The 16024-nt window shown below is 43.4% G+C and overlaps 1 protein-coding gene across 2 annotated transcripts in view; it reads left to right on the top strand.

Moving 5' to 3' along the window:
* Positions 1-15433, top strand: part of LOC117826890 (epidermal retinol dehydrogenase 2-like) — a 46534-nt gene extending 31101 nt beyond the window's left edge. For both annotated transcript variants that reach the window (XM_034703306.1, XM_034703305.1), the window contains one exon: positions 14090-15433. In XM_034703306.1, the coding sequence (XP_034559197.1) occupies positions 14090-14192 (103 nt within the window). In that variant the 3' untranslated portion in view covers positions 14193-15433. The remainder of the gene's footprint in view (positions 1-14089) is intronic.
* Positions 15434-16024: the final 591 nt, after the last annotated feature.

Raw genomic sequence — 16024 nt, 5'->3', positions numbered from 1 at the left:
GGGATAAGACTCAGTCTGACCCCACCTTAATCCACCATGAGCATTGACCCTCACAGTGTTTAGCTAGTTACTTGTTCAACGACCCTTGTTGACAAGACGATGATGAGACGGAAACATTAGAGGCGGACTGTTGGACATTAAGAATCCACGTTTCCCCTGCTGGGCGTCTAATCTTTAAAGATAAAAGTGATGCATTCTGTGACAGGCTGAGTTATTATTTGAGGGTTAGCAGTGTTAGCTTGGTCACTACCTGCAGCAGGTGTGCTTTATGAACCAGCTCTCCCTGCAGGTTGCGACAAAGACACAACCGGGGGACGTCTGTTTACTATTTCACATTTGACATTTTTTGCAGCTATTACTGAAAAAAAGCTCCCGTCTACAGCCTGATTTATTCCAGTTTGGTGAAACATCAGACATATTTAGTAAGTTTTGATCAACTCCTTGTCATCAAAGATGCAGATGAATTTCTGAGTCCTGTGCTCCTGTCACTACAGGTGCTTTCAGGGACCGTCGTAAAAGTGCAATACAGCCTTTATATTGTGTTCATGGAATTTTCATTTGAATCAAGAGAATCTAAATAATGTCTGAGTGGTCACATCAAGAATATTTTCTTTTTACTTTTTAGCAGGGACAGGATCAATTATTTCACTTAAAATATTACACAAAAGTGTTAATAGAGTGAAATATTGATGATTTTATCTCTTAATACAAACCTGATACGGATATCTGAAAGACCAAGACTAAATCTAAACTAGCTGCCAGAGTGAACCCTGGTTAGGTGACATGATGAATGTTGTCCTGTCCGTAATGCTTGATGGTTTTATGATCTCTGGGTGTGTTATAAAGTCAATTTAGAGGTGTGACACTGATGCATCATTAGGTGAAGATCTCTGAGCATTATTCGCCTCAGCAGCTCACCACAGTGTGAACACGGCACTTCACAACAATGTGTGAACATATGGAGCAGTATCACCCCCACCACACACACACACACACACACACACACACACACACACAGACACACACACACACACACACACACACACAGACACACACACACACACACACACACACACACACACACACACACACACACACACACACACACACACACACACACACACACACACCACACACACACACACACACACACGCACACACGCACACACAAAATGAGCATTGCACCTCGCAGTATTTAGCTAGTTACAGCAGAGAGGACAAACTTCCTTTAACAGGCAGAAACCTCGAGCAGAACCAGACTCATGTTAGACAGACATCATGCCTCGACTGAGTTGGGTCTGGAAAGAGGGATAGAGGAGAATAAGAGAGAGAGGGAGCGGTGATAGTGATGAGACGAGTAGTAGTAGCTGTTGCTGCTGGAGTCCAGCATGTCCGTATCAGCTGGAGTCTGGAACGTCCACAGCAGGAGGACGTCTACGGCAGCTCAGAGGAACCTACGAGACAAGGGAGCTCAGGGACTCCAGAAAGGTCTGTGGTTAGTAACTTTAATGGGACAGAGCGAGTTAAAGTAAGTGATGAGGGGGTTGGGGGGAAGGGGGTGAGATAGGATCCCAGTGAGTCAGTGCGCCAGTTCTCCCGGCAGTCTGGGCCTATAGCACCATGACTAAGGGCTGGTCCGAGCTTGATCCAGCTCTAACTATAAGCTTTATCAAAAAGGAAAGTTTGAAGCCTTCAGAGCAACAAGAAGCTTCAAACTACAGTAACTGAAAGTTTTACACACTACACATCAAATGCTGCTTTATTATCCTCACTGTTCAGGACTCACAGCCAACAAACAGAGAGAGGATCAGTTACAACAACAACATCACATAGAGAAATCTGTGCTCTCAAAATCACATCATGTACATCGACTCCTCCAGACCTGTACGTTCAGAGGAGTGAGAGAAGGACCCCGTGTCAGTGCTCAGTGGTCTCGCTGTAAAACGTTGGCCTGCTGAATATTAGAAGAGATCTGATCCTTCAGGTTCAGAGAGTCTGCTGATAATAAAATCTCTTAATTCAGGGTATTTAAATCCTCAGGGATCTGATGCACCGTCACATTGTGTATTTCAGATCATGTGCACACTTACAGCTTGGATCAAATGTTTGACATCGTTGAGAATGAATTATTCTGTGTGTCATAAAATAAAAAAACTCATTTTCCAGGAAGTCTCTGACTTGTCTAACACTGACACGTAATCCAATGAGGAAGTGAGACAGCTGTAAATGAAACAATCAGGGAGTTTACCAACAGTTACTGTCAGCTCATTCACTCACACGCCAACACACCACAAGAGCTGAAGCTGTGACGAGTCCTCTTCAAACATCTGGACCAACAGATCCACATCCTGCTGACAACAATACACACAGAAGAAACAACCTGAAGTTGGACCTGTGTTTGACTCCCTCACTGAGTCACACACACACCTTCCTCTGCCCCCCACAATCTATTTTAACCCTCCTCACACACTCCATGAGTCCATGTTGTGATGTCTCACACACTCAGAGCTCACACTGATCACTTCAACCTGCTTTAGTCACAGCAGAGGTTTGAAGAGGGGGGGACAGAGAGAGCATGAAACTCTCCATATGAGGGGCCGTGTGGGAGGAGGCTCACAGAGATCCTGATGCTGACGGGGAGCTGGGAAGAGGACCACAATGAGATGAATCCAAGCTTCATTCTAAACCAGCATCCAGCTGAGTCTGATACAGGGTCTGAATAAGCAGCCTCAAAGCTGTGATGAGACTGCACCAGCTGTGAGTCTAAGCTTCTGATGGACACACCTGAAGGTGAAACCATAAAGCGCTCTTTGTGTCCTTCTTAGTCGATGCATATTAGCGTATCATGATGAGAAGCTGAGTTCAGGTCCTAGTTTTGGTACTGGCCCCTGAGCTCCCTGCCCATTTGACAGATCAGATGGCTTCATAAAGAGACCTCAGCTGGTTTAAAGGTGCAATGGGGCGTTCACACCAAACGCGAATAAAATCATTCTCGAGAATGAATTACATGTAAAGTCAATGGAAAGACGCGAAAAGATGCGAGTAGTGGTCTGGCGGCGCGAATAGCGTGAATTGGGATAACCCGGTGACATGTGGTGTGACGTATGGACCAGCGGAGGTTCCTTCATCTGGAATATATGGAACACTTTGATTGTATCTCTGTGCAGCTTCCCTGAACTCTGTGACTCTACCTGTTTGTATGGGATCAGGAATAAACAGGAGCTCACTGTGAGGACAGAGAGGGAGGAGGATTATCTGCTGAGTTGTGAAAAACTTTGTCTGTCACTTGAATCCAGCTATGGGTTGATAAGATAAGATAAGATATTACTTTATTGATCCCCTGGGGGGGAAATTCAGTTGTTACAGCAACCCAGACATAAGTACAATCAAGAAAGAAGTTTCAATAAGTACAAAATAAGTACAATAAGTACAAAATAAGATAAAAAAAATAAAAAGATAAGTAAAAAATAAAAATAAAAATAAAACAAAAAAATAAAAACAAAATAACATAAAAATAAATAAAATAAAATAAGATAAGTAAAATAAAATAGATAAATAAAGCTAGAATACAAGTTAGATATATACAATGTTACAAATGGAATTTAAATTAAATAGCAGTAATTACAGGCAGTATTAAAAAATGTTTCAGTAGTGTCAGGTTGACATGGTGTGATTATGGTTGGTAATGACAAATTAAGCAATAAATAGAAGAATATTTGTATGTAATATGACCATGAGTTGTACTTAGAATAGTAATGTAATTTAACAAAATATAATATAGCAAGATAATTATATAATACAGTATATTATACATTATAATGCCAGCAGCATTGTAGTAGGTAGTTAGCTCCGCCCCCTTTAGCATAACCATTGAATGTAAGCTCGCTCAACCTTGTTGGATAACAACAGACGGCTGTGGTGTGGGAACCCTCCCTCCCTCTCTCTTATATTGGTGTCTTGAGCAGTCGTGTACACGCAATTTTGATGTGCGAATTGAGCGAGTCATCCGCGACAAAAGAGAGAGTAAACACAAAACATTCTGGAGTCTGTATTCACGCAAACAATGGGATTGTTCATGTGTGGTGTGAACGCGACATATCAATCAATCAATCAATCAATCTTTATTTGTATAGTGCCAAATCACAGCAAACGTTATCTCAAGACTCTTTTACAAACAGAGCAGGTCTAGACCACTCTATGTCAAATTATGAACAGAGACCCAACACCAAGACAGGATAAGACTCAGGCTGACCCCACCTTAATCCACCATGAGCATTGCACCTCACAGTATTTAGCTAGTTACAGCGGAGAGGAAAAACTTCCTTTAACAGGCAGAAACCTCGAGCAGAACCAGACTCATGTTAGACACACATCTGCCTCAACAGAGTTGGGTCTGGAAAGAGGGATAGAGGAGAATAAGAGAGAGAAGTGATAGTGATGAGACCAGTAGTAGTAGTAGCTGTTGCCGCTGGAGTCCAGCACGTCCGTATCAGCTGGAGTCCAGATCGTCCGCAGCAGGAGGACGTCTACGGCAGCTCAGAGGAACCTACGAGACAAGGGAGCTCAGGGACTCCAGAAAGGTCTATGGTTAGTAACTTTAATGGGACAGGCAGAGTTAAAGTAAGTGATGAGGGGGCTGGGGGAAGGGGGTGAGCTAGGATCCCAGTATGTCAGTGCACCAGTTCCCCCGGCAGTCTAGGCCTATAGCAGCATAACAAAAGCTGGTCCAAGCCTGATCCAGCTCTAACTATAAGCTTTATCAAAAAGGAAAGTTTTAAGCCTACTCTTAAAAGTACAGAGGGTGTCTGCCTCCCGGACCCTGACTGATAGAGGATTCCAAAGGAGAGGGGCCTGATAACTGAAGGTTCTACCTCCCATACTACTTTTAGAGATTTTACAACTAGCAAGCCTGCATGTTGGGAGCGTAGAGTAGACTGAAGGCACACCTGTGGGGTGGATGGATTCTCTGGGCAGAGGAGAAGTGCTCACTAACACAGATTGAGACACATTAGTGAACAATATTTGAGAGGAATAGTCCTTTAGTGTACGGAGAAAAAGTCTGAGATCTTTGAGTTCAGCTCATGAAACATGGGAGCAGAAACAAAAGTGTTGTTTATATTTGTGTTCAGTGTAGTTCCCTGTGCTGACGAGGAGATGATGAAATGATCAATAAAATCAGAGAGGGTAACAAACTGCCCGCAGACAGCACACACTCAGACATAACACCAGAGGAAATCAGAGGGCTGCTCCCGCTCTGTGAGCCTTTATGAGCTTCAGCAGGATCCACAGTCAGGCCTGCAGCAGTTCAACACACACACACACACATATACATACACATACACACACACACACACACACACAGTTTTATATACTCACTGTGAGGGTTCAGAGAGCACACACACACACACACACACGCGCACACACACACACACACACACACACACACGCACACGCACGCACACACACACACACACACACACACACACACACACACACACACACACATCTGAGCAGTAGTTAACTCCTGTGTGTGAAATGTTCCTGTCAGGAAACAACAAGATACCTCAGACACAGAGCCAGGTTTCATCTTGTGCTTTATGAGCAGGATCTACACACACACACACACACACACACACACACACACACACACACACACACACACACACACACACACACACACAAACACACACTCTCACTCACTCGCTCGCTCGCTCACTCACTCACTCACACACTCACTCACTCACTCACTCACTCACTCACTCACTCACTCACTCACTCACTCACTCACTCTGATCCTAGATGTTTCTGTGTCTCTGTGGAGTGTTTCTTCCGTCCCTCCCCTGGTTTGTCTCTGCGTGTTGGACAGACGTCGTCCTCAGACAGAAGCCTGGTATCACTGTGATCATAGAGGAACCTTATTATCCTGTATTCAGACCACACAGGGAGCTCACCTGTCCTTTATTCAGACCACACACAGGGTGTGTGTGTGTGTGTGTGTGTGTGTGTGTGTGTGTGTGTGTGTGTGTGTGTGTGTGTGTGTGTGTGAAGGAGAACTGAAACTGTGATTGAAGAAGTTAAGGATGAGTTCATTCAAGTTTGTATCAGTGTAGTGTACACCATCTGACACATCTGTAGGACAGTATTTGTCCTGCGCATTACACAGATATATTTATCAATCAATCAATCAATCAATCAATCAATCAAACAAATAATCAATCAATCAATCAATCAATCAATCAATCAATCAATCAATCAAACAAACAAACAAACAAACAAACAAACAAACAAACAAACAATCAATCAATCAATCAATCAATCAATCAATCAATCAATCAATCACTCACTCACTCACTCACTCACTCACTCACTCACTCACTCACTCACTCACTCACTCACTCACTCACTCACTCACTCACTCACTCACTCACTCACTCACTCACTCACTCACTCACTCACTCACTCACTCACTCACTCACTCACTCACTCACTCAAACAATCAATCAATCAATCAAACAATCAATCAATCAATCAATCATCAATCAATCAATCTTTATTTCTAAAGCACCAAATCCAAATAAATGTTCTCCTCAGACTCTTTCCAAACAGAGCAGGTCTAGACCGTACTCTATGTTCTATTATTGACAAAGATCCAACATCAAGAGAGAGAGCAGGTGGGGGTTCAGTGTCTTGCTCAGTGGTACCTTGGCAGTGCCCAGGAAGTGAATAGGCTCCAGCTACAAGCCCTTAAACTGGTGACCCTCAAGTTCTGAAACCAAGTCCCTCAGAAGACCTGAACCAGGTGCTGCGGTCGTGCATCTGTATAAAATGGCAGCAGAAAAAGCTAAAGTTTAGACTTTAACATGAAAACAAAGGAGTTTAAAGTGAATTCAACCCTCCAGTAGGCTGAAGAGTATGAAGAGGTGTTACTTACTGTAGAGCCAGAGGGACGTTTGGCTGAATCAATAACATCACCTATAAATCAATAGTTTGGGTCAATTTCCCGCTAAGGGGCTGGATGCTAATGCTGTGGGATTATCTAGGTCCTCTATCTCAGCTCCCTGAATGGATGATTCCTCAGTCCTCAGCCAAACAGGAAGTAGTAACAGACCCACCGTGGTAAGGAGCACTCAAAGCTCTAACTGCACCATGGAGGAGAGAGGAGAGGAATCAGAGGAGCGATAAGTGAGGACACAGGAGCAGCCTTCATGAAGTCTTTTAACTGACAGACACGGTCTACAGAAGGACTCTATATCCTAAAAACAAACACACAGCAGCTGTTAATCTGAGGTGTTACCTCATTCAAAGTCTGACGAACACTTTTAGGTTCATACCTTTCTACTTTCTACTAAATCGCTCTTAAAGGATGTTTTCTCTTCAGTGTAATGATGTTAGTTTGTAGAGTTCTACGAGCATGGAGCAGCACCTCAGACTCTGGCAGAAGGAGTCCAGTGTTGATCACTTGACCTCCATGATAAACAGATTATCTTTAATCTGGTCTACAGTGCTGCCTGAAAGCCTCTGTGTCTCAGCTCAGTAGTTCGGCCCTCTGACTGGTCCGATAAGAGCGTGCTCTGCAGACGTCTGGTCTGTCTCTGGTCTGAGAACACTCTGATTATTCTCCGTCAGAAAGCTTCTGGAGCCTCGCCTGTCACCTCCGCTCATTCTACATAAAAGCTTTTGTACTCCAGTTTTTAATAACGTTTGGTATTATCAGCCCTGTCTCTGCTGAATTCTGAACAGTCTTTGTTTGTCAGATGATTGTTAGTCATTCACCAGCTGCTAACGCGTGCTGCCTCAGATGAACAAAGCCTGTTTCTGATAGCACTCTCACTGCGTTGTGTTTTTAGCAGCTGTCTGTGACTCAGACTGAGACATCGTGAAGAGTTTGTATACATTTAAAGTTGAACTCCAGCAGTTCAGACTTTAATCTTTAAACCTGACGTTGCAGCTGATGGAGGAGAAGTATTTTGGATTTTAATGCACCCAGAATGATCCCTTCCTGGTTGTATCCTGTTCCTACAGACTCTTCACTGTGAGGTAGGTGATGGTGATGTCTCCCTTCAGCTCTTAGATGCCTGTATTAATCCTTGAGTTCAGTATTATTGCAGCACCATCTTGTTTCTGCAGTCAGAGGTGACCACAATTGGAGGACATGTTCAGAATCAGGATCAGAAATACTTTATCCATCCCGGGGGGGATTCAGTTATTACAGAATGCTCTTATGCACAGTATGAACAGTGTGAAAGAAAGTCTAAATATCAATAGAGAGAATGAATAAGATAAGATATAGAATAGAATAGAATAGAATAGAATAGAATGTACATTATTCATCCGGGTCACACGGTTGACATCACAGAGACTAAGTGCATTTATTATACAGACTATGTAAGGGATAATGTATAGTTAGCAGGTTGTTGTGTGGAAAAAAAACCTGACAGGGTGAGACAAGACCCCGGCGCGAAGCTGTTGACTTAAAGGTGACATATCACGCTTTTTTCATCAATATATATTGGTCTAAGAGGTCCCCAAAACATGTCTTAAGGTTTATGCTCAAAAAAACACTTTGAAATCAGATTTTGGTCTGCCTGAAAAAACCCTCTTCTTCAGTCCTCCTCAGAACAGTCTGTTTTCTCTCTGACCACGCCCCCTCAGGAAGTGGCTATCCCCTCGGCTCTCCAGCATGTTGATCTAATGTTTACATGTTGGCTGAATATACACGGCTGCTCACAGACCCGCGTTACTTCAACCCTCTGAATCTGATCCAGAATCTGATCCTGACGGAGAGGCGCCTGCAGCAGGACCTTTCTGAACCACTGGTCACAGATTTAGTGTTACTTGTTGTTTTATTTGTCAGTATGTCGACGTGTGTCTTGGTACACAGCTACGAACATGTAGCTATGTGGCTATGCTAACTAGCGCTAGCACTTAAATAAAAATAATCCACTAGATCTTCAAATCTGCAGACGTGGGGAGTAAAACCGACCTTTGTGTTCATAAGACAGCCTACAACTAGCATGCCTCCCTCCTAACCTCCTTGTTAGCACACATGTTTTCAGGGAATGAAAAAAGGAGGAGGGGTTGAGTTGTATTTTATACAGTCTATGGGCTGAACAAGCTCCAAGCTCTGATTCCTGTTACAGACCGGATATTGTTGTGACGTAACAAAAACACTGAAGTCTGAAACGGCTGGTTTCACACACATTTACAGAAAGGTGGAGAAATCAGAACAGGGGCAGAATGGATTTTTTTCATTCTCGGGGGGTTTGTAGACATGCCAGGGAAACATATTTCAGGTAGAGAACCATTAAAAAGTCCATTTTGCATGATATGTCACCTTTAAAGAACAACCACGTTGTTAAAAACATTGATTAAAGCTGATTTTATTGATTGAAATGATTTATGTTTACAGTTTTTAAAAATAGTCCCAGTGATTCCTCGACAGTTAGCGTTCCATGGTGATGGATTCTTCTCTGTCTGTTGCGGTCCATTTTTTCTAGTGGACACTGGAGGAACTGCAGTTTGTTTTTGTAATGTTCTGTAAACTTAAGGAATGAGGGTTGGTTTTGCTGGTTTGTGCCTCACAGAAACAGAGGTTTCACTGAGGTAAAAAGCACACACATCCCAGACTGCAGTAGATGTTTTGTTCTTTGTGGATATCTTAAAGAGTGTTTCCCTCACCCGCTGTCTCTGGTGCCTGTGCTCCCTCAGATATGATCACACAGGCTGCAGAGTTTCTAATAAGCTTCAATGATGAAACAGAGAGAGGCGGGGGGCTCCACTGTTTCTGATGTTTATGTGAATATGATCTTATTTCGTCTCTCTGGGAGAGGAGAGCAGACTCTGTTATCACAGTGGGAGCTCAGTGGAGCAGCAAACAGCCCAAACTCAGCTGAGGAGGAGGCCTTGTTAGGAGGAAGATCCATCTGACACTCCAGGTACTGCACAGTTTGTGTGTATAAGAACTGATGGAGGAGACTCACAGGAGCTGAGAGACGCTCACTTTAAGAGTTCTGTCTCTCCATGCCTCAGAGTTTCCTTCAGATTGATTCCAAGAAGCAGTTGTGTTTTGTCCACTGACATGTGCATAAGTAAGGTGTTAGATGTTCAGTGTAAGGAGCTTGTTACTGTTTCATAAAGTCAAGTCCCCACAGAGGTCGCTCAGTGAACCTACAGTAGTGTTAGTGCGCATGCTAAGCTAGCTGATTCAGCAGGTGCCGGAGTGAGCTGGCAGAGTGGACAGTGTTTACCTGGTGAGGTGTGGTGTGTGTCTCTGCTCTCCGTCTGTATGTTCTCATGGTTTCACTGAGCAGACACATCGCTGTCTCTGTCCTCTGTTCTCAGTTCGTCAACAACGTTACGCTCCTGTTCTCATGAGGGATGGCCAATGATTTTCCAATATTCAAATATTCGTTCATTTTGTAAAAATCAAAGTTACTTTGAATATTTTCTCAATTTAAAAGGACAATTTTTCATCGTTTTCTCCGGTGCTTGGTTGTAATACGGTATTCCCACTAGTGTTCATTTCGTTAACGAAAATTATGACGAAATATGTTCGTCAACGACTATTTTTTCATGATGAAAATGAGACTTAAGACCCGCTAAACTGCATCACTGATAATAAAAAGTCTGACGAACGTATGATTAGTTTTTGTTGACGAGACGATGACGAGACAAAAACTTTAGTGGCGGACTGCCGGACATTCAGAATCCATGTTTCCCCCTGTGCTGTGCGTCTTTAAAGATGGCGTGATGACTTCCTGTGACAGGCTGAGTTATTATCTGAGGGGCTCAGTGTTAGCTTGGTCTCTACCTGCAGCAGGTGTGCTTTATGAACCAGCTCTCCTCACCTCCATGCATCTGTCTCATCTTCATTGATGATTTTTACCCCCCGGTGTGCGTTAGTGACAAAGACACAACCGGGGGGACGTCTGTTTAATATTTGATGTTTTTGCCGCTCTCACCGTAAAAAGCTCCTCGTCTACAGCTTGATTTAATCCAGTTTGGTGAAACATCAGACACATTTAGTAAGTTTGGATCAACTACTTGTCATCAAAGATGCAGATGCATTTCAGAGTGCCGTGAACTGACTGTCCAGTGCCTCTGTCACTGCGAGGTGCATTCAGGGACCGTCGTAAAAGTGCAATCTAGCCCTTATATTGTGTCCATGACATTTTTATTTGAATCAAGAGAATCAAAATATCTTCATCGTGGTCACATCAAGAATGTTTTCTTTTTACTTTTAGCAGGTTAAATCATATAACTTTAGATATTACACAGAAGTGTTCAAATAATGAAATATTGGATATTTAAACACTTGGTAACCCTGATACTGATATCTGATCGACTACATGAATTATTTTAAAGGTGACATATCATCCAAAATGGACTTTTTAATGGTTCTCTACCTGAAATATGTTTCCCTGGCATGTCTACAAACCCCCCCGAAAATGAAAAGAATCCATTCTGCCCCTGTTCTGATTTCTCCACCTTTCTGTAAATGTGTGTGAAACCAGCCGTTTCAGACTTCAGTGTTTTTGTTACGTAACAACAATATCCGGTCTGTCACGGAGTCAGAGCTCTGAGCTTGTTCAGCCCATAGACTGTATAAAATACAACTCAACCCCTCCTCTGTTTTTCATTACCTGCACACGTGTGCTAACAAGGAGCTTAGGAGGGAGGCATGCTAGTTGTAGGCTGTCTTAATAAACACAAAGGTCGGTTTTACTCCCCACGTCTGCAGATTTGAAGATCCAGTGGATGATTTGAATTTATCATGGAAAAGTGCTAGTGCTAGTTAGCATAGCCACATCGCTACATGTCGTAGCCGTAGCTGTAGCTGTGTATCAAGACACACGTCTACATACTGACAAATAAAACAACAAGAAACACTAAATCTGTGACCAATCCTTCAGAAAGGTCCTGCTGCCTTTCTGGTAGAGTTCGGTTTGACTCCCCACGTCTGCAGATTTGAAGATCTAGTGGATGATTTTTATTTTTCATGGATAAGTACTAGCGCTAGTTAGCATAGCCACATAGCTACATGTTCGTAGCTGTGTACCAAGACACATGTCGACATACTGATAAATAAAACAACAAGAAACACTAAATCTGTGACCAATCCTTCAGAAAGGTCCTGCTGCAGGCGCCTCTCCGTCAGGATCAGATTCTGGATCAGATTCAGAGGGTTGAAGTAACGCGGGTCTGTGAGCAGCCGTGTGTATTCAGCCAACATGTAAACATTAGATCAACGTGCTGGAGAGCCGAGGGCACATCCACTTCCTGAAGGGGTGTGGTCAGAGAGAAAACAGCCTGTTCTGAGGAGGACTGAAGAAGAGGGTTTTTCAGGCAGACCAAAATCTGATTTCAAAGTGTTTTTTTGAGCATAAACTTTAAAGACATGTTTTGGGGACCTCTAAGACCAATATATATTGATGAAAAAAGTGTGATATGTCACCTTTAAAGAGAGAAAATGTTTTGGCAAAAATCAAAGTCTAAAATCTGACTAAAACTAGACTAAAATGTTTTGAGCTTTCGTCGACTAAAACTAGACTAAGACTAAAAAGGGCTGAAAAGACTAAAATGTGACTAAAACTAACAGGCATGTTCATCTAAAGACTAAGACTAAATCTAAAATAGCCACCAAAATTAATACTAATTCCCACCAGACGGTGGCTATAGAGCGTCTTAAAGCTGTTTACTGACCGCATTAAGTAACAGAAGAAGAAGAATGCTAACTGCATTAAATAGCAAAAGAAGAAGAAAACATTGGCGACAGTTTCAGCGATTTTCTCCGTTTCTGAATCCCACACTACTACACACGTATTTCAGAGACTGAGCATGGCTGTAAAATGTAAACACACACGCTGCATCACAGAGACACCGACATAAAGATCAGTGCCATAAACAGGCTGTGTGTGTGTGTGTGTGTGTGTGTGTGGTTGTGTGGTTGTGTGTGTGTGGTTGTGAGTGTGTGTGTGAGAGTGTGTGGGGGTGTGTGTGGTGGGGTTATTCGAATAATCGTCGAATAATCGTCGAATAGATGCCAATGATTATCGATTAGTCGAGGAGCTTCAAAGCGTCCCAGCTGTGGATGTGGATGTGGAGAGTCAGTGGCGTCTGTGACAGACGGCCGAGCAGAGACACACAGCAGCAGGAAGAAGTATGAGTTCAGAAGCAAACAAACCAACTTTTCACTTTGTTTCTTTACTGTTTCTCTCTCTTCACTTTCTCTCTCTGTGCGTCCATCACTGCTGCTCGCTCTCCTCTTTCACTCGTGGCAGCTTCAGGTTGAAAATGTGAGTGTAGACCATAGACTGTATAAATAATGGACGTAGTATTCATGACGTCACCCTTCTGTTCCTGAGCGCTGTTTTGAACCCAATCGCGGCGGCAGCCATATTGGAAATGCGGAACTCAACCAGGCAGAGTGTGATGTAGTGTGAGCCTCCTAGCCAACAGCTGTGTTCCCGACCAGGAGTCACGTCAGTCATGTCCTTATTTGGGCAAAAACTCGTAATCCTAATATCTTCTGAACCGTCGTGTTAGAAAAAAATTCACCCCCTTACAGTGTGTGCTGATCATGCTGTTTTCGAAACGGCCTGCTACATACTACGTACTGGGTCTAAAGGTAGTCTGTAGTCTGACTGTTCTGTTGGATCTGGCCTGCAGGAGGCTGGGTCAGGTGTCTCTGGATATCAGGATTCAGAAAGTTGAGGTAAACAACGGCCAAGCTGATAGAGAAACTGCTTCTTTATCATCACTTATGATTTAAAATGTTAAGAAGTGGTTTATATGGTATTTAATAATTTTCACAGCATCGAGTGCCCTCGTCATAAACGGATCAAAGAAGAAGTTAGCGCTGTGCATTGTGGGAAACAGTACGTGATGGAGACTGGTCCGCTGCAGACTGAGACGTGTTCCTGAATCAGTACTACACCCACTTAGTTTTGGCATACTGCAGGTTTTGCTCTTGTTCACACACTACATACTGAATTTAGACTGAATCAGTACGTACTGCTGATATAGTCAGCAGGTTTGAAAACAGCCTGAGTCTTGGAGGTGCTAACTACCCTCTGGTTTCTCTCCACAGCATCCTGCCCATGAAGCAGGGCATCTTGCTGGGTCAGTACCTGGGAGCCTTCAGCCTCATGGACACCTTCAGAGGACACTCCCAAGGAAAGAAGCAGGAGTGATGAGGATGGACTGGATCCAAACCTCTGCAGCACCAGATTGGATCTGAAGCCTCTGTTGGTGTGATCACACAGAGCTTCAGATTAACCCTTTAATGTCCCGCTCATTTCAAGGCTTCATACTTGAACACACTTCATTAATATTTGTCTCTGTAGCCTGTTTTTAGAAGTAGCATTTTAACATGTTTTTAGAGGTATAATCAAAATGTAATCTCATAGATATTTAGAACAGACGCATAGAGGAAGAATCGTCCTGTCTGTAAACAGGCGGGATAAGGACCCCTGCTGGTGCATCATGAGACTGATGTTGCGTCTCATTAAGGTCTTCATGACGGCCTGTTTTTAGCGCCCCCTGCTGCTCTGAGGATGTCATGATGTGTCACTAAGGTTCACCTGGGTAACATGCTGCAGCACACACTCATCAGGTGTTCACTGTGCTGTATTATACAGGGCAGTGTGTGTGTTATCTGTCAGGTATCTAAATATCATGTTGTACTCCCTCATCCTGTCACATGATCTCTTCCCCTGGGACTCTACAGCACAGCATGTGGACTTGTTAACCCGCGTCTTACATTCCACTGTACCCTTCAGGTACACTCAGGGACGGAAACCAAACTGAAGGGCTGATTACATTCCTCTCATGTCCCCTCGTAGAGAAGTTTTCATGCTGCAGACCTGTCCATGCTCGTGTCTGTTCACATTCTGCTCCTCCTGTTCTGAGTCTAAAAGCCTCGTCTCTCAGGCCGGCACTCTGAAGGAAGCTAACACGGTGCCAGCTGCTTCTCACCTCTCCCATCAGACTTCAAGGTTTGTAGTTTTTATTCCACACAACCGAAACACTGACCGTTAAGATGTCAGCTGTTTGAAGCAGCTTTTTATTTAGCACAGAGAGTTAGCATTGTGATAGCTCAAAGCTAACGGGTGAGATTAGCACAAAAGTTCAGCTCAGTTTAAACATGTCAGTCACAAAGTCTGGACTGACCTTCATTCATTTACACACAGTTTTAAAGACCTCACATGAGCACATTCCCCCCTGTGACGGTCTGAGCGTATGCAGTAAACATCATGTGTCATTATATCCCAGTGTATGTACTCCATCATCCTAATGTGTAATTGATAACTGTCATCATGTAATCTGTAGACGTGTTTGCATATGAAGCACAGATTATAACCTGAATGTAAACCTGTAAACACCTGTGGCCTTACAATGATCCGCTCATAAAGGAGAAAATGTTTTCAGTTCATCCTGAGTGTTCTGTTTTTAATGATCGTATTCAGAGTCTTCACACTTACACAGCTCAGGTTCATACAACTCCAAAGTAACAGAGTCATTCACAAGTTCATCACTTCAGTCACTTATTGAAGGAAGTGAAGACGTAACATGTACCAGACTCAATGTTTCAATCTCTACTTTCAGTTTGATCATTATTCTATAATTCAGCTGTAAAAACACAGATCAGACTTTAGAGTCTGAGTTCAATCACCAATCATCTCAAGACTCTTTTACAAACAGAGCAGGTCTAGACCACTCTATGTCAAATTATGAACAGAGACCCAACACCAAGACAGGATAGAGGAGAATAAGAGAGAGAGGGAGAGGTGATAGTGATGAGATGAGTAGTAGAAGCTGTTGCCACTGGAGTCCAGCACGTCCGTATCAGCTGGAGTCTGGAACGTCCACAGCAGGAGGACGTCTACGGCAGCTCAGAGGAACCTACGAGACAAGGGAGCTCAGGGACTCCAGAAAGGTCTATGGTTAGTAACTTTAATGGGACAGGGAGAGTTAAAGTAAGTGATGAGGGGTTGGGGGGAAGGGGCGAGACAGGATCCCAGTG

Source organism: Notolabrus celidotus, chromosome 15 (genome assembly GCF_009762535.1).
Source record: "Notolabrus celidotus isolate fNotCel1 chromosome 15, fNotCel1.pri, whole genome shotgun sequence".
Taxonomy (NCBI): Eukaryota; Metazoa; Chordata; class Actinopteri; order Labriformes; family Labridae; genus Notolabrus; species Notolabrus celidotus.
The sequence above is the reverse complement of the archived record's forward strand: the minus strand, read 5'-3'. Positions and strand labels throughout refer to the sequence as shown.